The sequence below is a fragment of the Neopelma chrysocephalum genome, unplaced genomic scaffold (genome assembly GCF_003984885.1).
Source record: "Neopelma chrysocephalum unplaced genomic scaffold, ASM398488v2 Primary Assembly neopelma1_61b, whole genome shotgun sequence".
NCBI classification, from domain to species: Eukaryota; Metazoa; Chordata; class Aves; order Passeriformes; family Pipridae; genus Neopelma; species Neopelma chrysocephalum.
In genome coordinates this window covers 9,265,479-9,290,680 of record NW_020897717.1, presented here as the reverse complement: position 1 = coordinate 9,290,680, position 25,202 = coordinate 9,265,479, and the positions used below count along the sequence as shown (strand labels likewise).

The window sequence follows — 25,202 nt, the reverse complement described above, 5'->3', positions numbered from 1 at the left end:
ACTTGATGTTAAGGGTTTACCAAAACCCAAGTAGGTCAGTCTGGTAAATGTTGACTTGAAATAACCTTGAATGAGTTTGAAGAAAATAGGAGCTTCATCTGATGACTGACTACACAACATATGATCTTTATGATCAGGACCATACAGTGTAGTGCTTAATTTGCCAGTACAGATGGAGAAAAAAAAATAGAGATTAATTCAGGGCAGTCAAGTTCTTACTTTGGTTTTTTTTTTTAATGGCTAATCATAAAACAGTGTGATAGCTAGAAAATGATAGGAGTCCCATCTGCCTAAGGACGGGTTGGCTTCATCTTTGTGTTTGTACCCTGCTTCCTTAAGCAAGCTTTATGGGCTTATAAGAATCTCGCAAAGTGCAAGTTTATATATAATCAGGGTATCATCATTGCCTGAAGTAATATGATTCTGTAGATGTGATTGAACTAAATCAATGTCATGGATAAAAGATTTCATAACCAAGCTGACACAGAGGTTAAAGATTAAATAAGTAGTTGGAGTAACTCTAGAGCTCCTTTTTTTTTCAGAAAAACCCAAACAACTAAACCAAACAAGCCCCACACAAATCAAAAGCAAACCCTCAGCTCAAACTTAGCTTGGTGACAGTAGTGTCAATGGGTGAAAAACACCCATGTAACTGAGATGAGAACTCAGCTTTGTTGTGCTCTACTTAAGCGGCCCATTGATTGACACACACAGTATGGCAGAAGCACATTACGTACAGTAGCAAATGAAAGTGTTGCTTGCTGGCCATCTGGTTGCATTGCGGTGTATCTGTTACCCATCTTTAATAAGTGGTCTCTGTCAAAAAGTCTTCAGTTTAGTTTCAATGAGAAATCAAACACCTCAAAACATCTGAATTATTCAGCTCACAGTTACATGCCTTGGTATGGAAACTTTATTATAGCATTGTAGTAACAGGAACAACAGTGGTTTTCCTGTAGGGAGATATAGGTATTTTTTTACTGCAAAATTGAGGGTTCCATGAAAAATATCACAAACCTGAGGCTCAAGGCAATGTTCCTCTATAGTTAATATTAGGTTCTTTCTTATCTTATACCTTTATGAAAATTGTAGCCAGAAAAGGGAATGTCAAGTTAACTTCTGCCTCTTTAAGTAGACTGAAATATCTTTTGAGGGGATTTGCTGTTTAAAACCTAACTTTTCTTTTGAGAGCTAACCTCTCTTGTTTTTAAGATTATATTGATTTGGACTACTGTGAAATACTTTACAAGTAACCTTGCCAGGTCTGCACATGAGTTACAGAACACGTAGCTGCAACAAGAGGGCTTATATTCCTGATATGCTAGACCAAAAGCAACCCAAAAAATGATGAGGAATACATCTTATGTAAAACAGACTGAGATGGAAAATTCAAAAATGGCATTGTGTAAAGTTTAGCAAGCTCTGCCTAAGTGGAAAATAATGAAATTTGCATATAGCTGGTAGAAGAAGGGAGAGATGGTTACATCTGCCTCACCTTCTTGACTAACTGGAAAATTGTTCAAATGTGATGTATTCTGGTCTTTGCTTTTCTAACAAATGGTGAAGGTCATGAACAAAGATGAGTGTGCTGTTCTAAAGCAGCTCCAAACTCCCTTCATTTAGTCTTTTTATGCTGTAGAAAGAATAAGTACGTTCAGATATTAATCAATACAATTTTTTTTGGGAGATCAGGGTAGCCTCCACTTAAGCATCATATGGCTTGGTCCCCTTCTGTAGCCTTAAACTTAACAGATACTGGTTATCACACTGCTTTTGTGCCATAAAGAAAATAAATATATCAAAAAATAATTAAAAACAAACCCTTGACAAATCATAAATAACAGAGTACTTCTAGATTTTAGAACATAATCTCCACCTGAAAAAGTTTATAAACTATCACTTTATATGTGTCCCTACCCAGCAGATCTGTTTTGACACTTGGACTCAGCAAACAATTGCAGAACACACGATAAACAAAATTAGCTATCAAATGGGACAAAAATACATTCCCATGTATTGGGAATGTTGGCCAATTAAATTGAGCAGCAGTAATCCACCAGCTGAGTGCAATCTGAAGTGCAGAGCAGGCAGAATGCAGTACAAATCTTAAGATTTCTCACTGTATAACAATCCATTCTGATGCAGGATTTACTCGATGGAGTGATGGGACTGTAGCCAGACCCAGGGTTAGAAGCGAATGGTCTTCTCTTTTTCCCAGTATCCTTGATAACAGATAACATGTACACTGGTATTGAGTAGCTGTATCTTCCGTGTCATACAACCTCCTTGGCTATGGCTTGGCTTGCTCTGAGGACACCTCAGAAGCTGTGTGCCAAATTTTAATTTTTTCTTTATGTTGGACAGAACTTCAGGCATTACTTTGGAGTTGCCTCACTGGAGCCAGAGTTGGTCTTTTGTCTGTGTCTAACTGTATAAAATTCCCTAGGGCAAAATTACAAATGCAATAATGCCTGGTTATAAACTGTTTACTTGGTCTCATTTAGGCTTACAAAAATTTTGGAATGAAATATTAAATAGCTATTTAACAATCCAACTTGCATAATATTTAATGTTTCCTGATTTAAAAAAAAACAAACAGCAACAACAACCAAACCACATTTGGAGTCAAACACTGCTACTTCAATTCTATTTTTATTTACTCAGGAAAAAATAAATTTTGTTTAGTCTCTCTTACACTAGTAATAACTTTTTGTTTATTTGTTTGTGTGTTTATATAGATTGTTTGTTTAAAACCAGAAAAATCTTTTTTTTGCCACCTTTTCCTAGAGAAAAAAAATGGCCCTAAAACAACTCAAGACTTTAACTTGGCATCCTTCAGTCTTGTTTGAATGAACGCTATCTGAGGTCTGACTCAAGTTAGTAGAAGGGACAAGAAAAGTTTGCATTTATCATAAGCCTGAAATTTTTGGTCACACTTGTGGCCTTTTCTTTGGGGCCGATAATTTTTTTAATGTGAAAAAACTTAGCCTCTCTTCCAAGAGTTTAAAATATTAGAGAAAATGAGCAAAAGTGATAACTCTGTATGCTAGAGTCATAGGAATTAGTAAGGCTGACCTGTCTGCAGCTGGCTGATCTTGGGGAAGAGATCTGGAGCGGAGGGCAAGGGAAGGGAGCTTGTCAGAGAGCTGAGATTCAGTGTCAGGTCAGTTAAAGCCTTTTTACACAAATACAGGAATGTGATAAGTGCTGAAGTCAATGCCTTTTTAATGTCTTCTTCGTGTCACCCAGAAGTGTCCTTATAAGAATTAAAATGCAAACAAAATCATCTTTGACCAAAAGGTCAAATAGTCTGATAACATTTACTTCCCAGAGAGAAATGACAAAAGGAAAGTGGCCTGGGTTTCCCATTTTCTGTGTGATAAATGGATATGAGTCTTCAAAAGGAACATATATCTGAAAGATTACCAAAAATAGATCTTTTAAAAATCATCCTCTACTGTTGGATGACTGAGAAAGAACATGAGATCAACTTGCCACTGAAGATCAAGGGTCTTTGACAAGCATGGTTCCTCCTGAGGTGCAGCTGGTAGAGATGGAGTGACTGACACTGTCATTTAAATTTAAGAATTTACTTGAAGAATGGATGTGATTTTGCCTCTCATACAGACTACATAGTGGAAGCTGCTGTTACAGAATATTTTGGAAGGTTTAACTGTTCTTATGAAAATGTTTAATGTTCTGAAGGATAGTAATGCAAAAATCCTCCACACCAGGGTATTTGACACTGTAAAGCAGCTCAGAATTGAAGGTTAAATGTAATAATTTTTTTCCAGGTCCTAAACCTTCCTCCCTTTAGTGTTGTGTTTTGGTTTTCTTATCTTTTTTCCCCCTTTATTTATTGCAGACTATAGAAAACATAGGTTCTTGGTGCTTCTTTAAATTGTTATTTTTCCAAGTCCAATGTAACTACTTAATTCACTTGAGATGCTTTCTGGATTTATGCACCCTTGAGTATATTCCCTATTTCTCGTTAAGCCTCTTCCAACAGTCTGTGTTTTGCACATGTTCCCATCTTTGTAGTTCTTCATGGCAGTTTTGTCTACTTTCATCTTTTCTGGAATTTTTTTTTTATTTTTTTAATAAAATTTTATAAAATTCTCCAAGTAGCAAGTTGTTCTTTCCGAGAGATTGGAAGCAGTAGTTGTTTTCTGCTGTGTAGAATTTCTGAGATTTCTCAGGCTATTTTCTTGTCTTCGCTCTCTGTATGACAGACCTTTGTGACTTTTAAAGGCAATTTTGTTTTTACTGTCATCAGCACACGGCTGCATCCTCCTAACCCTTTTTTCCAACCATATGGCATCCGCAACTTCAGTTTGCTACAAGGAAAGCAAACAGGGAGAACTGATTGAATCCGGTCGAGACAAGTGAGCAGCTTTTTATTTGCCAGTCTTTGACCCAGACAGAGGTTCAAAAGCATTTCAAAACTCACTGTTTCCTAACTCCAGAAACAAATCTTTTAGTTAATTGGTGTTTACAGCTTCAAGCCTGGATTTCATTATGGTTATCCATGCCTCAGTGACTCGTGGACTACTTGAATGTCTGTAGTGCATATCCTCCTCACAGCTATGCTTGCAGGCAACTTTAATGCTACAGCAAAGTTGGAATGCAAATATATGCCTTGGAAGGGTAGCGTGTGAGAATGACAGTGGCTGAGCACTTCTTGAAGTGTACCCAGAGATGAAAAACGTTATCTTCTTCAAAAGACTTTCAAGGAGTATATGACTGAAAACTGACTTGAATCTTGCAGCCGGATACAGTGTTTAAATCCAGCCTGTGTGAATTAAGAATCTTCTGGACTATGCAGTAACCCATGTACTGTCTAGGAAAACTTGTTAAAGTAACTGAATATGACAGATGTGTTTACTACTGTGTAACATTCACATCTCAGTAATAATACCATGTTTTCCCTTATTATTGGCTGGAATAAGCCTAACCTTCTTTTAATGTGTTTTTGGTCTGTAGGCTTTTCTGGAGGTGAGTGGGAGACAACTCCAATATTTACTTATCAGCTCCGGCAGTCCTTGACATCACTTATTCACCTAATTGTATCAATATTCATATCTGTATCTACCAGTTAATAAGCACATTAAAATACATTTTTACAATGATCAATAGTGACATCCCTGTCAGTATTTCTGTGAAGCTGAAAAGAAGATGTTATAGGGGAGTATTCAGTCAAAAAATACATAAACATTAGAGAAATTATTCAAAAGGCCACAAATTGAGAATTGCTTATATTAATTTTTTTCCTTTTTTGCATGTATAATAATAAACTGACAAACAAGATCTAATGAAAACTTATGAAGCTCAGACATTGAGGAATTGCTTCCAGAAATCAGAATTTATTTTTTTTTTAAATCAAACCCAAAAACCAGCTGGGGAACTTCTGAGCTTCAGAGTTAACAGTTATTGACCAAATAAAATAAATTAAAAAAAAAAACACAAAAAAACCCAAAACCAATTCTGCTGCTTTGAGTTGTTTCCTTCTTTTTCTTTGCAGAAATGGCACACATATACATGTATGTGTTACTTTTTACTAGAAAGGATTCTTCAGAGGCTCAGACTGGAAGACAGACAGTTGGGCTTCTCAAGATCAGTAAAGGGGTATTTTGTTGTGCACACTTCCGAGGACTTGGGTTGTCCATGTGAAGGCCAGGGAATGAGGAATAGGGGTGGGTCTTTGCTATGAGCTCATTCAGCAAAATGCTAAACCACAGCTTCCTAAGCTCTACGGCAGTCACTGACAAAGAATGAATGCTTTGTACGGCTGCTTCCCCATGTGCAATTCCTTTCTGCAGTATAAATTGGCTAATTCAGTAGTTGTCTAACGTCATTTCTGCAGTCCCTCATTGGATGCATCAGATTTCAGAATAGTATTCCAAACTGTACATATTTTTTTCATATTTTAAACCTTGGAATAATGTATAAACAAGGCTTCATTTTGCTGTTATATGTAAAAAAAAAAAATAAGTATCTTTAATCATGACCTAAAAATTGTTCTTTTTCTACCAGAGGATTTTGGAGCAAAATAACTTCTAGTGTATGCCCAGAGTTGTTTGCATGAGATATGGAAAACAAACAAACAAACAAAACCAATACCAACCTAAAACTCAAGTTTTACTGATGCTGGTAACATTTCAGAACACCTCCAGCTGACTGCATAATGATTACTGAGCGCAACTGTCAGATTTAACCCAGTAATAAGAATAACACAGACAAAAAACCCACCCAGACTTGGAAACACTTATGCAAGATGTGTCCTTTTTGTCAAAAAGGTCAGCAGTTTAGTTTTGTTTTGTTTTGCTCAAATAGAACATGATGGTTGTTTGCATTTTTAAATTCTCAAATTAAATTTATCTGCAATAACAACTTTGTTTTCTTCCTGAAATGGAGGTTGGGATTTAATTTTGTTGATGGTACAGTCATCTCTGAAGCCTCATTGTCTAGGAAACAGTGGACTAGCTTTACACATGGCATAGTTAGTATGTGAAAGCAATATATTTTTCAGTCTACATTTACAATTTGAAATTTTCTTTTTTTTTCAGCACAAAACACCCTCTAGCATATCTCCTTCTTAAGGTGGTGGTGTTTTTTTCCAGCTGCTGCGCTTGCTTAAGAACTCAAGCTGAGTTAAAATCATTTGCACAAGCCATTCTGCTCAGTGTTATTGTAATAGTTGAAGTAAGCTGAGGAAAACAGCCTGGTCAGGCCAGAGAGGGCTGAAGGAGGTCTGGCAGTGCTCTTCCATGGTCTGCTCAGGCGTTACAGAGAAGGCAAGAGCAGACAGGCACAGCGAACAGAGAAGAGTCCTGTATCGCCACAAGGGATCTTGTAGTTACACAGAAGGCAAAAATTCCTCACCCTGGAGCGGTTTTGTAAAGGCGCAGGTTCTCTGGATGGGGCTGCAAAGTCTCTCCCCACAGCTGCTTCTGCAACTAGAGGTTGGAGATCTTCGCAGAGTTTTTTTGGGAGTACATAATGATGTTTGTGGCTGCTGGGGAGGGATGAGAGAGAAGGAAGAAAGCTGGAAAATTTTATCTATAAAAAGCATGCACAAGAGACTTACGACTACAGGGACAAGACAAAATGTGCCGTTGCTGTCGAATCCTAAGGATCTTCACGAGAGTGCTGAGAGGACCTGTGACAGTGTTCCCTCTTCCACCTTCCCCGATTACCCAACTTATACGAAAAAACAGCCGCGAAAGGGAATTAAAGCAGTGGGTTGCCAAGTCGTGGGGCCGGGCCGTGCTGCTCCCTAGTCACAGAATCACAGACTATCCTGAGTTGGAAGGGATCCACAAGGATCCCCGGGTCCAACCCTTAGCCCTGCACAGCACACTCCAAGAATCACACCATGTGCCTGAGAGCATTGCCCAAACTTGAACTCTGTCAGGCTTGGTGCTGTGACCAATTCCCTGGGGAGCCTGTTCCAGTGCCCGACCACTCTCTGGGTGAAGAACCTTTTTTCTACTATCCAACCTAAACCTCCCCTGACACAACTTCAGGCCGTTCCCTCGGTCCTCCCGGTCTCTCCACGCCCGGCCCTGGGACGGGTGCAGAAGCCCTGAGGCCAACCCCGCCTCTGCCCGCTCCGCAGGGTGCGGATATCCCGCGGGCCGGCTCGGGATACGCTGCCGGGGTTAGGAGGGCCCCGCTCCGCTCGGGGCCGCCGGCCGTGTGTCTGTGAGCCTATCTGTGTCTGTGTGTGTCTGTGTGTGCCTGTGTGTGTGAGCGGGCGGGCGCGGGGTCTGCGCTGCCCGGCGGGGGCGGTGCTCGCTGCAGCGCCGGCCCCGCTGCCGGGCGGTCACGGCGGGGGCGGGGAGCGCGGCCCCAGCGCCCGGCATGAACCCGCGGCGGGGGCACGAAGGCGGCGGCGGTGCCGAGGTACGAACCCCCGCCCCCGGCAGGTGCAGGGTCCTTCCCCCCCCCGCTGCCGACCGCGACACCGCCTGTCCTTGCGGGGCTGGGGCTCGGCGCGGTCCCGCCCGCGGAGCGCCGAGCGGAGCCCAGCCGAGCCGGCGGGGCGGGGAAGGGTGAGGGAAGGGAGGGGAAGGGAAAGGAAAGCAAAGCAAAGCAAAGCGTGCCAGGCCCGGCCGCGGGCGCGGGAGAACCGAGGTGAACCCGCGGTCTGCGCCTGCCCGCCCGGCCCGGCGCTCCCGCCTCCCCCGCGCTCACGCCGCCCGCCCCCCTCTCTCCCTCCGCAGGGAGCCGCAGGGCGAGCGGCGCTGCCGCGGCCGGGCCAGCCACCCCCGGGTCCATGAGCCGCCGCCAGCCGCCGCCGCCAGCCGGGACCGCCGCCGCCGGGCCCAGCTCCCCCAGCCCCGCCGCTTCCGCCGCCGCTCCGCCGCCCTGCCGGAGGTGAGTCCCGCGGCCGGGCCGCCGCCGCCCCGCGGGCCCCGGCTCCTGTCAGCCGCGCCGGGGCGGGGGGAGGCCACCGGCAGCCGCGGGAGCGCCCGCCGCCTTTCTGGGGAGGGGGAGATTGGGGGCGGCTGGGACCCCCTCCCCGGGGGTGTGGGACCCCCTCCCCGGGGGTGTGCGCCCCGCCAGGCAGCGCGGGATGGGGTCCCCCGCAGCCCGCGGAGGGCAGGCGGCGCTGCCGGAGGGTCGCACCGCATCTTTCGCGCCCCCCCTGAGCGGAGGTCGGTGCCTCCCCGGTGACTCACGGCGGAGGCGGGAGCGGGCTGGGGCCGGGGCCGGCGGCCACCCGCGCCTCTCCCTGCCCCTCGCCCCGCTCGGAGAGCGCTACCTGTGTCACCTTGTTTTCCCTCTCCCCGCAGGACGGTCCCGCGCCCTCCGCTGTGAAGAGCATGGCCGTGACTCTAGAGCAGGCCCGGCGGGTGGGCTATACCTGCCTGAAAGCACTCCTCAGGTTCGCTTTTATGGTCGCCAATAACCTGGTCGCTATTCCGTCGTACGTCTTGTATTTAATTATGCTGCAGCCTCTCCGAATGCTGGATAGTAAAAGCTTCTGGTATATCGAAGGAGTGTTATTTAAGTGGCTTTTAGCTATGGTGGCTTCCTGGGGCTGGTGGGCAGGATACACAGGTAAGAATGTCTCATTAATTTAAAATGTACTAATATAAAGATGTAAATAAGTGTTAAAACTGAGATGTTTTCGTATGGGGATGTGTAGGGGAATGTCTGAACCTAGTGGATATGTGGGATGTTTTTCTTTTGGTTTTCTTACACAGATGCATTGTGTTTCTGGGTTGAGATGCTGTGTACTGAAACGTTTTTTTAAACCATAACTAGAAACTTAATATGTGTTAAGGGTTTCTCAATCAATATTTTGTCTTAGTATAAATGAGAAATATGATTTTTCCTAAGTATCTAGATCACTTTATTTTAGTATTTTGTGAAAAAGGTACATCTCTTCAAAACAGAGTTGATTTGTACTGTGCATGTAGCTGATAGATCCAAACTTTTCTTTATTAAGTCTGTGCGTCTCTAAGTCGTCTTCCCTTAGAACTGTCAGGACACAAGGCTAAGAAGTGTTACACGAAGTTCATGTCGGAAGAGTAGGTCTTCTATTCCTTGCAACAGCGGCTGTCTTTTCTGCTGCTTCAGAATGAAGGGAAACAGAGGGAACCTCTTTCATTCAAGCAGTGATACACAGTATTTCTCAACTGTATGACTCTTCATTTACTGTTAGCAGAGCTAATTACAGTATCTGTAGTGTTTTTCCCCTCTGCATGCTTGGTTTGCGGTTATTATTAAACTTGTTTTTGCTCGTTTAGTATTCATAGGCTCATCAAGGTGATGGACTGAACTGAAATATTAAGGAAGGCTCTAGTCTTGTCCTCGAATGCACTGATTTTCATCCTGGCTGCTGCACTTTGTGCAAGAAAAACAGCCATCAATTCTTTGTATGTGCTTGGAAAAGGGAGGAAATTAATCTGCTGAGTGCTACATATGAGCAGTCCTCCTAAAATTCTTTCCCTCTCTTCTGCCCAGGCTGCATCTGCAGGTCTTGTCCATGTAAACAAGGAAAAAAAGGAATGGCAGCACACAGCTCTGGAGTCTGGTCAGACTCCTGATTAGTCAGAAAGTCAGTGTTGACGCAGACGGAGCACTCTTTTTGTTAGGACACGAGAGCTGAAGCCTCTGTGATAATGTGCCTTTTGATACCCTGTCGTGTGCCTTTCCAAGATGCACAAAGTTTCTGTGGATACTCTAGGTGAGCTTCCAGTTCTTCTTAAGGAGATGGTGGCAGCCAGCAGCAAGCTAGATTCTGGTCTGTCGGGCTAGAACTGTCGCAACGTTGCACTGCTTCAAAATTGCCTTGCCTGGTACAGCTCAAGCTTATCCAGATACGCTGTTTAAAAATCTTTTTATGTGTTTGTATTTGCTCATTAAAAGAAGTCCACATGGTGTTTGCAGTGGCAGGTACATTTGTAAAAGTCTGCTTTATGCCTTAAAGCACAAATGCCTTCCAGAAGGAAGGATTGACTTTTAAGGTGTTGTGCGTTTTATTAATTGGAAGTGGGAAAGTTTAGGGGCATAATGGTGATGTTAAAGTCATACAGCTTATGGCCCCGAGGATTCACTGTGTATATTGAATGTGCTAGTTAAAATTCAAGGCATTGTCCCATGACACTATGATTGTCAATTCCTGAAAGCAGTTTCCTCAGGGTAGTTCTACCGCTGACTGCAGAACTGTGTGGTTTCTTTTGCCTATTGCTTGGAAAGTGGTCTTAGCATGATCTGCATATCCTAGAGTCTTCCTGAAGCATCTTTGATTGGCGTTGCTGATGTATCTTGACTATTTGAAATCATTTGTTTTACAGTCTTGAAATGTCTTAGTATATTTGTTTGAGCTATCATTGATGAACAGCTACTCAGAAGTGTTCTATGGGATGGTGTATGGGTAAGGAGGCCCTTATTTTTGCTTTTCACTATAAAGCATGGCTTTTGGGGAGGATTTTAAGCAAATGCTTGTCTGAAGTTTTAGTTTAAATACATTTTATTTGACCTGAAGACATTATTCTGTTTTATACCGAAAGCTACAAAATAGCAAGAACAGCTTATTTCTTTGTCCTTTCTTTAACCTCATCAGTGCTCACCACCACGTGCAGAACAAACCTGGGAAACGTATCTTTCAATGTATGTTGGCAGAACAATTTACATGGTTTTTTTCCAGATTGATAGATTTATACAAGACCGTCACTAGGTCCCCTCTTTTTTATATAGTATGACATAACTTATTCAGAACTGAAGGCTTTTTTTGTTTGTTTGCTCTTTGTTAAGAGAGTAACCAGCTGAATAAGTTTACTTGTTGTTTAATTGGAGGGAGTGTTCTGCTTCAATTGTGTTGAAGGTGTGTTTTAGTTTTTTAGTTTATTTACTTTTTCCCTTTGCAAGCTTGGGTCATATGTTGGGTAAGAAGTGACATAAACCATTTGTAATTCGTGACTTAAACTCAGCCTGCAAAGTAGATTCAGGGCAGACTTTTTTTACTCCTTGAAGTTTGTATATAATGTGTAGGAGAGAGCTTGACACGAAATGAAGAAAATATGGTGAGTGCTAACTTATCCTTCTGGGCTTTGCTGCTGTTGTGTAATTGTTAGTATATTTTATTGAGTATAGCTGGAAGAGCTGAGGAACACTCATGAACTAGGTCTGCCCTTCTCTTCCCCACCCTGCCTAAACCCGTGGTTTTGTGTTAGGATCATAGAGGATTTGTTACAGAAATTACATGATCTGTGTCCGTATTGGCAGCTCTAATCTGTGCTTTTTGATAAATGTAGGTGTTTCTGTTTGCAGATGTACTTGATGTTATGTAAAGAGATAGCATATAACTGGACAAGCAAAATAAAGAAAGGAATGGGAAGAGAAATTGTAGAGGCCACTCTCCTTTCTCTAATCTTTTTCTTCTTAAGATGCAAGTATGAGAGAGAACTTGGGTATAATTGGTTGCCTTTGATTTTTAAAGGGCAAGTGTGATAAATATCTGTGTTGTTCTCTTGAGCTCTATAGTGTTTCTTATGAAAATGAAAACTGAGTGTCTTTTTATGAAGAATGTTCAGACAGTCTAGCAATATTATTTTATTTTTATATGATTTCAGAAAGGTCTTCTTATAACTCTAAGCCTCTTTTTTTAAAGGCTTTTTATATAAATGTATTGCTCTCCTAGGAGCTATTCAGTTAGGGCACTCAGAATCTGTATATTAGTGTGATTTGAAAGGCACCTTTGAATAATACTTCTAAATATTTTCCTGCATTTGTTGGAAGATGCATTCTAAAAAAAGCAAACTCGAGAGTGCTTGTTCTTTTGTTGGCAAGTACCTTTTTTCTCCTGCACTGTAATTTGTCATTTAATATACAAGTACACCAGATAGCACTAAATAGTGCAGCAGATGTAATGGGAGGGAGATGGAGCATATCAGTGGTGGTGAATTCCTGATGACCTTTTGCTCACTTACAAAACTAGTTTTACAGCAACTGTCTTATAGATTTGATCTTCTTTGGTCCAGTAACTATTGCAGACCAAAGTTTAATATCCCTGTATCTAATCAAGTCACCAAAAATAGGACTGCTAGAAAGAAGCTTGCTTTGCTTGATTACACTCAAACAAACTGTTTTGTTGCCTTCTCCTGCTGTCTAGCTGCGGGAGTACATGTGAGCCTGTGATAGCGTTGTTGCAGTATTGCAATTAGGAGTCTGTAGGACAGCAGAGTAATGGGTTGGCAATGCAGTCCTGATACTCACTGTGCTGATCTTCTACTTCTCTCTGCTCCACACAGTCCCACTGCAGGGAGCGGTGCCGTGTGCCCAGCCTGTGTCTCTGGCTGGGATAGGGAGGAGCTGGTGGAGGGTGTGTGTCCTCTATCTGCAGCAATGTCAGCTCCTCTGCCTGTCAGAGCACCAGGGGAGAGGAGGTTGCATGTGATCAACAGGGTTCTGTGCACCTTGGGGAGGGGTTTCCTTAAGAGTCGTGCTTGGAATATTTCATACTCCAGCAGTGAAGAGGACACCTTGACAAAACCTTCTGTTTCAGCCTCTTGACGACACACACTGTCTTGCAATAATGTTGGGCAGGTTGATGGGTCGTGGATTGATGAAAGAGTAATACTCCTCTGTTACCACACACAAAAAAGTCTTAATGGTGTGAGTATGCTTGCTAGTATAATGATGCAGTACTTAATTAAAAGTGAACTAATCCTATGGTATTACTATTCTGTGTCAGCCAGGATGGTGATTTTTAAAAGAGTATCTGTAAGAATTGTCAGGTTTTGTCAAGTGAGGAAAATTTCCCTTTCTTCCTCCTTTGTTATTTTTCCCAAGCAGAGTAAAACTGAGATTTTGATTTTTAATTTTCCCTCCTCTTTTCCCCTCGATGACATTTTAATTGAATGGTTTATACATATGATTAATATGTGACCACTCTATAGTTTTTCAGCAGTCATATTTTTCTTTTGTCCTTCTAATTCAAAATCTTGTTTCCATTTTATCAGCCAAGAGCCTCAACTCCTCTGATCTTCTAAGAATGCAAATATTTTTGTCTTCCAGAACTGTGAAAGATACAGGTGGAGTTGCTGTGACAACACTTCCTCTGTGCAGGCAGCATTCACTGTCTGCACTACTTCTCATGACAAGTTGGCCCCTCTCCTTGGGCAGGAAGTGCAGCAGAGGCTGGAGGACAGCAGATGAAATAAAGTAAATTTTTTGCCTCAAATAAGGCAGAAGATGTTATTTCAGGAGACATATCTATGCCCCTAACCCTGACATTCATTCTGCCCTCCTCCATTCCTACAGTGTGATTTTTCACTGGCAGTATTTTGGGTTTGGGCCTGGTCACTACTGTGACGACTGGGCAGGGAGAGTCACTGAGGAAACAACTTGTGTTTTTGAGGTCAGGCAGTGTATGAAATGGAGAAACAAAATTGTTCTTGTTTGTGTTTTCTTTGAATGTGCAAAAATACCTGATGTGACTTAGTGCATTTGGGTAGCAACGTACCACACAGAAACTTAGTTTATGCTGTGGGTAAGTGTTGAGTTTTTAGGCAATCACTGACTTAAGTGAAGCTTTCTCTGATGTGTAAGTTATGCTGAGATCAAGCAGGAACCTTTGGATTTATTTTGATGTTTGTAAGAGGAAGTTTATGTGTAATTTGTGAGCTGTCTTGATAAGAAAAGGTCGGAGTTGAAAGACCTGGGGACATCAGAGCAAAGGCTCATTGTGCCTTTGAGTAAGAGGAGGTAACGAGTGCAGTGAACTTCGTGTCAACTTCTTTGTGCAAGTGATATGTCTGTAAAGAGTGCTATACAGTGACCCTTGTCCTTTTTAGTAACATGTGAAATCACATCAGGAAATTCCCATATCTCCTTTTTGGAACATGAGTTACAGTTACCATACTTTTTTGTAGTTCATCTAGTGTCAGCAATGTGTCAAAAGCAGTAAAGCTTGTCTGTCATTTATCATTTAACTGTAAAGGATCATTCCAAAAGATTAGGTGTTGAAATACTCTCTGAATTTTATTTTCAGAATGATACTGCCTTCTGGCACAAAACTTAAGTTAGAGCACACACTGTTGCTTTTGTTGTTTGTTGCTATTTAAGTCCTTTTTGGACTTTTTTTTTTGGTGGTGTTTTTTTTGTCAGTTGGTTGGTTGGTTGGTTGGTTTCATTTTTCTGTTTGGGTATTTTTGTGTTTTGGGTTTGTTTTGTTGTTGGTTTTTTTTTTTTTGATTTGGAGTTTTTTTGTTTGTTTTCTTTGTTTGTTTTCTTTTTGGTTTTTAGAGTCTCTGCTCATGTTTCACCTACTCTGGATAATACAAAACCTATTGCATGCATACCAAATATGTCACATCAACCCAACATTAGTAAAGATGAAATTACTGATTAATACCTATACAGAAGGTTTGATTCTATACTTTTAACTCCAGGAATGGCTGTGGGATGCTTCTGAATTAGCTTATTTGCAAATAAAAGAAAGACTTTTAGTAATTTGGGTTCTATTCCTCCTTATGGCTGAGTGTGCTGTTTTTAGCACATGTTTTTATCTGTCCTGGTTCTTCTAGGCCTTTGTTTTTAGCACATTTATTCATGCTAGTCGTCTTACTTCTCCTGCTGTTACTGGTTGAGTACCTGAAAGGATATGACTAAGAATACTTGAGAGGTGTGTCTCTGTTCTCTGTACCTTTTCTTGTTCCTTTTCTTGATGGTAGGCTTTTAAGAACCACATGAAGTAATTACAGGAAAGCTTTTGTACAACTCTGATTGGAGAAGCAAAGTCTTAGTGGGTTAAATTATTTGTCCACCAATTCCTTGCAGTGTATGAAGAAGGAATTTTTTTTTCACCTAAACAGTATTATCATGTGTATATTGAAACATGTCAGAGGTGATGCCTTTATGTCAGAGATGCAATTTCTCATTCTCATTTAACGTAACTGTTCTAAAGCCTAGAAGTTCTAGCGCTTTTCAAGAAAGCTGAAGAAAAAAATTAGAACGTTTAATATGGAGAAAACTTATTTTCTCTGACAGTTTGTTCTGGAAAATTACTTTTTTAAAATGAGACTGAAACAGGTGAAGAGAATACACCACTTTCCCTTTTTCATTTGGGTGTGTGTGAGGGACAAAGGACCTTAGGTTCTTCCTTGCCAAAGATTAGTTTGGCAAGGTTTTAAGCTGCTGAGAGATGGAAGAGTTGTGCAACCTTAATTACACAGGGTAGTTAGTAAATCCTTTATGGAATATAATCCTAGTGGTGTAACTTTCCAATGTGAACTGAGCCAAACTACAGCTCCAAGATACATAATCTGCTCATGTTTGTTACAGTGGGATATGAACTCTGATTCTTAGGGTGACATGTCAAATGCGTGATTGCATAGGCATGTAATTGCACTGCTGTTGCAGTCAGCACAGTTGAGATAACAGTCCAACCACTTGTATTTGAAGTGACTGATATATAAGGCTAATACCTAAAAATGTTCTGTGATACCAGTGGGGGATTCTGCATATGGGGCTGTTCCGGTTTTTTTCCTCTCCCCCCACAAGCGTTCAAGCAGAGGGTGCCACTGAAGAAAGCCAGTCGCAGCCTTTCAGACTCATCCTACCACCATTGCTGCAGTTTTATTGGCCAATGTTAATGATAGTGTTGTGATCGGGATCACGGTCCTGATCCATGCTAAAACTACCCACCCCCTTTTTTGCTGGGTTACACAAGAAAACACAGTTCCTAACCGAGTTCGCTTTGTGGATGTGGTAAAAGAAGGTAGGTACAAATAGCAAAGGGAAAGAGGAAGGAAATGCATCTTTTGGAGACAGTACCAACTTTAATGTATTTTTTGAGTTACTGCTTATGGCCCAAATTCAAGAGAGCAGTCCTATGCAGGATAGGGCTTTTTTGTATATGAATAAAATGTCAGTGAAGTAGACTTCATCATCTTTTCTTGCTATTTAGTTATAACTGGTTAATGTTTATACTGGAAAAGTGCCTTCTGCCAAGTTCCTTTAGAGAAAAAAACTAAACTTATGGTGAGAACAAAGGACTATGATAAACTGAAGACTAGCTGATAAAGGAATAAGATGACCAGTGTTCATTTGATGAAAACTTAGCAGTGGGGTTCATATGAAGTTTTGTATGTATACTATTTGAGTTTATCAGCTACAGAGACAAATATAAAGAACTTCAAAAGTACTTAAACTGCATGAATAGCCAACAAAATGCAGAAGTTGTTTAGTGTTGAACAATAGAAAGTAATAAATGTTTAAGTAAAGTAGCAGTTTAAGAAAGAGATGAGTGTCATGGTGGAGAGCTTAGGGAAAGTTTTGTCTCAGTGCACAACTATACCTTCTGTTATAAAGTATGTAAAGATCAGAAGGGAGAATAATATTAAAAAATATCAATGGTTCACCTTCACACTTCAGTGGTTTTTGTCTTGGTTTTTCTAAAGCTATTGAAGAATTAAGAAGGGTCTCTAAGAGGGTCATCAGCTTCATTAGTGCAGGCTGAAATCAAATCAGAACCATTTCATTCACAGCTGAACTTGAAGCAGAACTGAATTGGACAACTCAGTGATTCTGTTTCCTGGGCAGAATAAAGTGGAAGAGTCACAATCTCCTTGCCTCTGTGTAAAGAAGGGGATTTTTAGTGTCCCCATTGGAAGGCAGAAAATTGCAAGTCTTCAAGATTTAATAAGACAGCAGTGCCTAGAGTTTTTGTTTGTTTGTAATTTTTTTTTAAATACTTCCATTATGGCATTTCACGAATACTTTACAAGATAGTACAAATGGTGTTACTTCTTTGGATTCATACGACGTACCCTGGGAACTTCTTGTTTAACTGTTACAGTTTTAAAAGGTACTGTCCCTGTTTAAAGAGTTTAATAGTTTATAGCTTAGAGATTCACCTCAATTTTGTGATTTAAGTAAAGGAGTAGAGGAAAGATTAGTAGTTTTATTACTGCTTCTTGCTTGTGTGGAACTAAAAATAGAAATGGTGTTCTGAAAGCAAGGGCCAGAGCTGCTGCTGTTTGGGAGGACATGGTATGAGTGCTTGTGGATGTGGGGTTTTTTGGTGACAAAAAGGAGGATTTTGACTGTTTGTTGGTTTGGGGTTTTTTTAATTTGGTTTAATTTCTTTTCTAACATCCCAAAGTTACAAGCATGTGGAGTCTCTGTGGAAGTCCATAGTGTCTGTGTTTGCTTGCCAGAACTGGGAGAGAAAAAAACCCATCAGCATTAAGAACATGTACTTTTGGTTAATTTAAGCATCGGTTGTGTTTGAGTATGGTGTTTAGGGTGGGTCACTGAACACCATTTTAATGTAATTTTGTGACTTGGGTATTTTATTACCTATGTGGATAAATGTGACCATGTTTTAAGTATAGTTTCCCAATGGGATTAAGCTGCTTGTTTAACAGCTATTCTTTCTCTCACCTCTCCCACACTTCTGATTTGCGTCCTTGCAAATCTCTCTGCGATTGAGCATATGGTTCAGATTTCAGGCACAATGGTGTTCTCCTGAGTTTTGTGAAAATTGACAACTGAGCAGAGAAGAGACCCAAGTTTGTGCCTTTAGCTGAGGGTAGCACAGGCAGACTCAGACTCTGTGTATTTTGTTTGACATCTGCTGCTTGCTCAACGACTGCATCGATGATTTAGGGTTAGCCACAGTACCAGCATATCTTGTCCACCCTCTTGAGAAGGAAGTTAGAGAACAAATTTTTGGGAAACTAGGCTTTTCTTACTTCTGCTTCTGGAGCAATACATTAATCTGGCAATGACAGATGGTGCTTGAAGCAGAATCCTTTCCTGTAGATAATGTTTAGCCCACCTTGCTTGTCATAGCCTTTTAGATCCAAAGGGCGTATGCAGAAAACTGTTTAGTCTTAGGAAAAAAGGCTAAGTGGTAAAAAGAATTTAAAATATTGAGTTTTTAATACTTTCTACTCTATATTAAACAGGCATTGATGTAGCCTCCTAAAAGAAGGACTTAAAGGATGTCAACCTGACTGAAAGTTCATCCTGGTTTTGGCTGGGATACTGTTAATTTTCCTCTTAAAACCACGACAAACTCTCAAGAAAGAGCAGTGATGCTCAGATTACTCTAGGAAGGTCAGAGTCAAAATCACTTATGTATATGACCCAGGGACATTTAGAAACATGAGGGTCAAGGTGTATTTGAGTATATTTGGGGAGACCTGGGAGAAAGCTATGGTGTGGGTCTGCCAGGAAGTGTTCTGTACCACTGTGTAGCACACATGAAGGCATTACCTTAGAAATGTGGCCTCCTGAGTTTTGTACCTGAACCTATTCTGTTTTGATATGCATAATTATATATAGATGGCCTGGCAAATCTTCAACTCTGGTAACTGCCAGTTTCCTTTTCAAATGCATTCTTCCTTCTCATCCATTTTTATTTTCTGTGGTTGTCTGTGGCATAAAGTTCAATTGTTGCTCCTGTCAATGGCATTACTTGGAAATAAATATAACTGTAGCCTGTGTATGTACTAATACAGAATGAAGAACTTATGAAGTTCAGGTTACATTTGTAAAAATGCTTTCAGATGCAGGTATGGTTAATATAAATGTCTGTTAAACCTCTTGCATGTAGTGTATTATGTGAAAACAAACAGATGAATATTTTTTTGTATTTGGAACTCTTCTACTTTTATATCATCAAACCTAATACTTTGGTCTTATAAACTAGTAACAGAGGAAGGGAATGTCACAACAGCAAAGACCTTTGCCCAGGTAATTCTTCTGTCTGGGTTAACACATCTTGAAACACTCAAGATCATTTGATGTCTACCTCGGGCTGCTGGAGTTTGGCAAGATTTCTGCAGGCTGGAGAAGCACTTTTGTTCCTCACCTATTTCAAAGGGAGAAAATACTGCAACATACCTCTTTTTTCCTTTATCGCTTACATTGTCTGCAAATGTTTTAACAACCTAGTGAACTTCAAAAGCTAAAATGCAGAGCTGAGTTCATGTAGCCATAAGTGGCATCACTGCATCACTGCAGGAAGGCAAAGAGTTATTTGGGTGGCTACTGTGGGAAATAACTAGTGGGTGGCTTCCTCCCTTCTTTTCCAGTCCCATTACCACCCTTTCCTGATATGCAAAAACCATGTGGTAAATCTGAGTGTCTGGTCACTCACTGGGTTTGCTTTGGGGCAGAGGTTCTTTGAAGAAAGCATGGAGGATTTGGTTGGATAGGTAGAATTTGATGTTTGAACTGTATTGACCAAAGCTCTGGCTCTGTGTGAGTGCTAGACTTCTGTAGCCTGAATAAATAATTTTTTTTTTGCCTAGTTTTCTTTTGATCTGAAGAAAAAATGATTTGTAAGACTTTGGGCAAGAGCTTCAGGATTCAGCCAAGGCACTTGTAGCCACAGATCATAACAAGTTGCATATAAAGTGGTTACAGTGCCTACTGTTGCCCACAGACTTCAGAGTATTCACATTCATAATTTAATTGTAAAGTAGAATTTTGGGTCATAATATCTTCTTTCATTTGTGGCACACTTGCTGTATTTGAAATGGAGAAGCCCATTTGCTGAGTCTTCCACAACTCTGTTGTTCAACCCCTTTATGGGTGCTCTCCAGAGAAACTGCTCTGCACTGAAGTACTGTTTTTAATTGAAGTACTCTGAAGTCTGTTCTTTTTCTTTTTTTGTTCCCCAGCATTGTCTGCTGTCATTTTTACTTTTAGTTCTCAATGTATAGAAAAATTTTTTTATTTGAGCTGTGGATTTTTTTTTTAATTTGAGGAGCGAGAACAGAGAGAGGAAGAGAAGCATCAATTACTGCCATTGAAGCAGCATGTTTCACAATTGGAGCCTGGGTATTTAATTGAAAGGTGCATTGAATATTAGTCTGTGCACTGAGGATGAAGGGTAGGTGTTGGAGTCATCCATTCAGAATGTTTGAATAAATTTGTATAGAGTCTGACCATTTTCTCTTAGTAAAAAGTACTACTGAAATTTGCAGTAGTGACTGTCAGCCACAAATCCAAGGTATTTTTTACAGTTGTCAGCAGGTGTAAGAGGATTATTTGTTTTGTAATAGTAACAGATGCCAGAGAGCTAAACTTTTTTTAAAATTAGGAACAATAAACTTTCTGCTGCTGCTTTGAGGTACATCAGCTGGAACAATATAATGAGGAGGCTGTTTTTTCCTGCTAATTACTTATTTTGTGATAGCCTGAGTGTGCCATTAAGGCATCACTTCTGGTTTTATGATGATGGATTTCTGCTTGCGGTCAACCTGAAACCTGGCAACACACTTACAGAGTTGCTGAACTGGTATAGGATAACTTGGGGTAAATTTAATAAGAGGCTTTGTTGTTTTGAATCATTGGTTGTGTCATACCAACAAAAGTAATACTTAAATTCCCAGCTAGAATTTGCTGTGGCCTCTTGTTTTAATAATGGGATTTGCATAAACAGAAACATAAAACTAAATAAATATAGGATTTTGCTGTTATATTTATTTGCATCATTAGCTTCTAATTGTTTTTTGATTAAATTATATGATGAAATTTGTGGTGACTTAACATCATTTTCCCCTGACCTTTATAAAATCCATTATTTGAAAAAAATTAATGTAGTACCTAAAAAGTCAAAGGGACAATGTTTTCACGGTTCTTCTTCATGTTATAGCTTCCTTGTTTTAAAGACTGTTATTTGTAGCATGGATGAGAAGTTTTATAAAGTCCTTGAAACCTGATGGTGGAAACATTTAAAGCTTCTTTTAAAAGGTTTGTCGTTCTGCTTTCTTACATCAGCATCCAGTTATTTTTTGATTCTTTGCAGGCCTTTCATTATTAAGTTTTCCCCTCCACACTGCAACTTGAAAATATCTGATGAGTTGGTCCTGTTTTGTGGTATATGGCAATGCTGTCCCACTGGAACTGGAGAATGGTGCAGAGGTGCATGGGTGGAGAAGAGAGTAATGCTGCAGCTCGTGATTAGTAGTCAGTTTTATTGCTTGAGGATAATTGATTTTTAAATTACACTACATCTGCAATCTCAGTGTTCTTATGATCGTTCAGGTGCTCACTAGCTCTGTTTTTTCTGTCCAGACTTGACTAAGTTGAAGAGGTTTAGATGTTCAGTGTCCTTCAAGTGGAGACAAGCTCCTCAGTTCTGAGGTCAGTGTAGGGAGACAACAAATAAATGCACAGAATGGCCTTTTGCCTTTCCCATACTGGCTATTTAATGGAGATAATCTAAAAGTAAAGGGTTTTCCAAATACATCCGGCACTACTTTTACATGGTGATTATTTGTACTGTACCATGAGCTGGGCTGAAAAACATCAGCTGTAAAACAAGACATCATCAACAGCATGTTCTAGTAACTTAGGCAGGAGCTGAGGAATATTATAAAGTAACTGCAAGTTATCTGAACTTTCTTTAGATAAACAGAAGGTAATGATCAGAGCTGGGAAATAGGGGTGGTCTTACCACATTTAGAATCCTAATGTCCAGTAATAATAGTATTGTTGGTTTTCTTGACTTGAACCTTCAACCAGTGATTAAAGTCATGCAGTTTGCTTCTGTTAGGAGGAAAAATAGATGAGGATCTGGTTAGGGAATTTTTTAATCAATATGACTTATTTAAAGGATATATGGAAAGTCATGTTTTTCTGAGCCCACTTGGATTTGAACACTTGGAGAACAGTTTCCTTACTCAGTAGTGTAATTATTTTTTTTGTAACCTAGCATATCTTTTAAAAAGCAGAATCTTAGTTCTTAACCGTAGTCAGTCTGGCAGCTTTTTTGGTATGGTATGCACCCTTTTGGCTGTAACCCTTGCCTATGCCCTCTCCTGGCGGTACAGTTCTAGAACTGAGTAGCTGAATGCTTGGGGGCTGATCAGGCTTTTCACTTCACTATGCTATTTATTTAGGGATGGGATGTAGGGAGTGATGAATGCAGTCTCACTTCGAGTTTTAGCCAAGTTCCACATCTTGTTGTTTAAAGAAAAAGTAATATTTCCTCATTTCCAGTCCTATTACAGTTTTCTGGTTATTGTATTTGATAACCCTCAAGGCATGTCAGAGAATTTAAGGAGGACCAGAAACCCCTTGAAAACCTCTCTAGCTACTATGTAACTGCACTAGAATAGTGTGTTTTATCAGTTTCCTGTGAGAAGTTGCTCTCCCTCTTTGTGCAATCCAGTGCTGATTTTCTGTGTTCTGTATGTGTTTTACCTCAAAGAGCCTCTTGGGTAGTGCTCTGAAAAGTTTGTGGTCCCAAATTATACAGTAACTTAAGACTCACAGTTAAAAATGTAGATGAGACTTCCAAATAGTGTCGTTTCATTGCTTGCCAGCCTCTCCAGTCCCTGATAGAGTAGGTAATAACTAAATTAGGCTGAGTTCCTCTGCTGTCCCCTGAAGGTCTTGATATGGCAGGGCCTTGGGATATTTGTTGGAAGATTGCTGCATATGTCATATTATTTCTGCAGCTGTGTTTTTTGGGAAAAACATCTGAAAATCTTCAAGCTTTCCTGGTTTTCTTGAAATTATATGGGAAGCTTGCAATCTACAAATCTTAAAAGGAGAGGAAATGGTAGTCTCTTCCTGGGCAAGTTCATTGCTATATGCCAACAGTTACTTGCTCTTTAAAGCCCTGCTGTCAGCTGGGCTGACTTGGGAATCTAGATTAAGTGAAAGCAGAATTTTCTGTATGGCTAAAACTGTGGCTTTCCAAATATCTCACTTTTATTTTTTCCTAAAGAGTGAAACAACAAGTTTTGCAGAACTTTGTGATAGAGCTTGCTCCATCTTGAATAACAATTAAAATTCTGTGCAGTCTTTATCAGGAGTTCATTTTGGTCAGCTCAACAGTTATCAGTGCATATACTTAAATTTTTGTAATAAATTCCTTTAAGTCTTATGTATTGCTGCCCAGAAGCTACAAGGACTCAAATCTGTCCACTTCAAAAGCAAAACATCTGGTGTGGATTGCATCTATGATAATAGATGATTCTTTTCTTTATTTCTTTATAGCCATCGGACTCTGGTTATGTCTTATTTTCTTGAAACAGCATACGGATTTTCCCCAATTATTTATTAAAAGGCTTCCTTCTGCCTTGTGGATGCATTTTTTTTCAGTGAGTCTTTGTCCAGTTTCACAGTTATTCATATTGTTCTGGATTATGCAGTACGGACTCTATTTCTGTCACATAAAGAAGAAAATTAGATTCCTAACAGAATCCTGTGGTGTTGCAGTGTGCACCTTTGCATAAGGAGCTGAGCAATTGAATGGAAACTGTGGGAATGCTGTATTTCTGTGCACTGACTTGTTGATTGTTAGTTTTGGCCAGTTTGCACCAGACCAACTAGTTTACATCAGGATTTTCAGAGTTAAGAGCTGAGGCTTTGAAAGAGATAGTTCTCTGTCTGGAGGAAACAGGCCTGCGATTTCACAAGCCATTTACTCTGCACAGACCGTTACCCTAATGGGATTTTTCACACAGTTGGTTTGGATATATTTTTTTTGGTGTTGATTACACAATCTGAAAAGTACCCCTTTACTTAGAGCCACAAACCTTGGTGTATTCTCTGGGTGTTGTCTCTCCTGGAACCTGACTAAGAAGATCTGCTTTTGTCCCATACCTTTTAGCTTTTTAAGGCTCTATGATATGGTAGGTGTACTTTTTGAGCCACCTTAACAGTTATGGGAGGTGAAGTACCTTGTGAATGACTCTTTTTTGGCATCAAAGGGAATTTGACATCTGGAAAGACAAGCAACAGGATCAAATTAGTAATGCATACCATTGCCAGTGACTCAAAAGGAAACTGTAGTAATATTTATTGTATTGTAGTTTTTGATATTGCCTCTGGGTAGTTTCTGCTGTCTAGTCAGTTGATTCTGCAAAGACAGCTCAGGTTATTGCTACAATGTAGTACTTTAACTGTGAGGATGAAGGGTGTGCTTTCAGACTGCTCTCTTTAGGGAGAAAATACTTTCTTTAATTTGCTTTCCCCAAACAAATCCAAAGCCCACTAAAAATCAGATAATTGTCACCCTATTCCTGCCTAAATAATGGCTCTGTAGTCTCTGTGTCGCATGGCTACAAAATTTTTATAATAAGGATGTTTATCTTTCTCTTATATATTTAGGCTTAGAAAGAAAAGAAGAGTGGAGGGTTGCAGATTTTTAACATGCTTTAAACATATTCTTTAAAGGAACAACAATTTGTTTTTAAAAAAGAAATTCATATCAATTTCAAAGGTAACCTGGGTGACTCGTACTGGTTATGCTTTGCTTGTTGGGCAAACCAGACTTGCCCAGCAGGTCTTCCAGCATAGCAAACCACAGTTCTATAGGGATGCATCCTGGTCCATCTGGTGCCTGCTGCTCCATCCTGCTGTCTTCTGATAGCTCTGATTATGCTGGCTTGCCCCTTGTTTTTTTTACCAGCACAGATGGTCACATGATGTTGCAGTGACTCTTCTGGTTCTAAAGTATAAGAGCAACTTAGGTAAATATTTTAGATAAATATCTGAGATAAAGATAGTAGGGGAAATAATTGAGGCCTTCACACTTCACATGTTGGGGTCTTTTTTGTTTAGTTGTTATTATTCTAGGCTTTAAGTTTTATGTTTAGGTAGGTGTCAGTAGCAGTGTCTGAGTGTTAAATAGTAATTTGAATGTCTTGGTGTTTGAGTAACTAAAAGTAGCTGTTTCAATGTAGCTGTTTACGTACATCATCTTTGACATGCGG

The 25,202-nt window shown here is 40.3% G+C and overlaps 1 protein-coding gene across 2 annotated transcripts in view; it reads left to right on the top strand.

Annotated features, from left to right (window-relative positions):
* The first annotated feature begins 8,336 nt into the window (after positions 1-8,336).
* LPGAT1 (lysophosphatidylglycerol acyltransferase 1) overlaps positions 8,337-25,202 on the top strand; it is a 65,969-nt gene continuing 49,103 nt past the window's right edge. The window contains exons 1-2 of one of the 2 annotated variants that reach the window (XM_027681715.1): positions 8,337-8,379; positions 8,799-9,066. In XM_027681715.1, the coding sequence (XP_027537516.1) occupies positions 8,829-9,066 (238 nt within the window). In that variant the 5' untranslated portion in view covers positions 8,337-8,379; positions 8,799-8,828. Of the gene's footprint in view, positions 8,380-8,798; positions 9,067-9,975; positions 10,199-25,202 lie in introns of those variants that run through there. The other variant, XM_027681714.1, reaches the window with a different exon arrangement.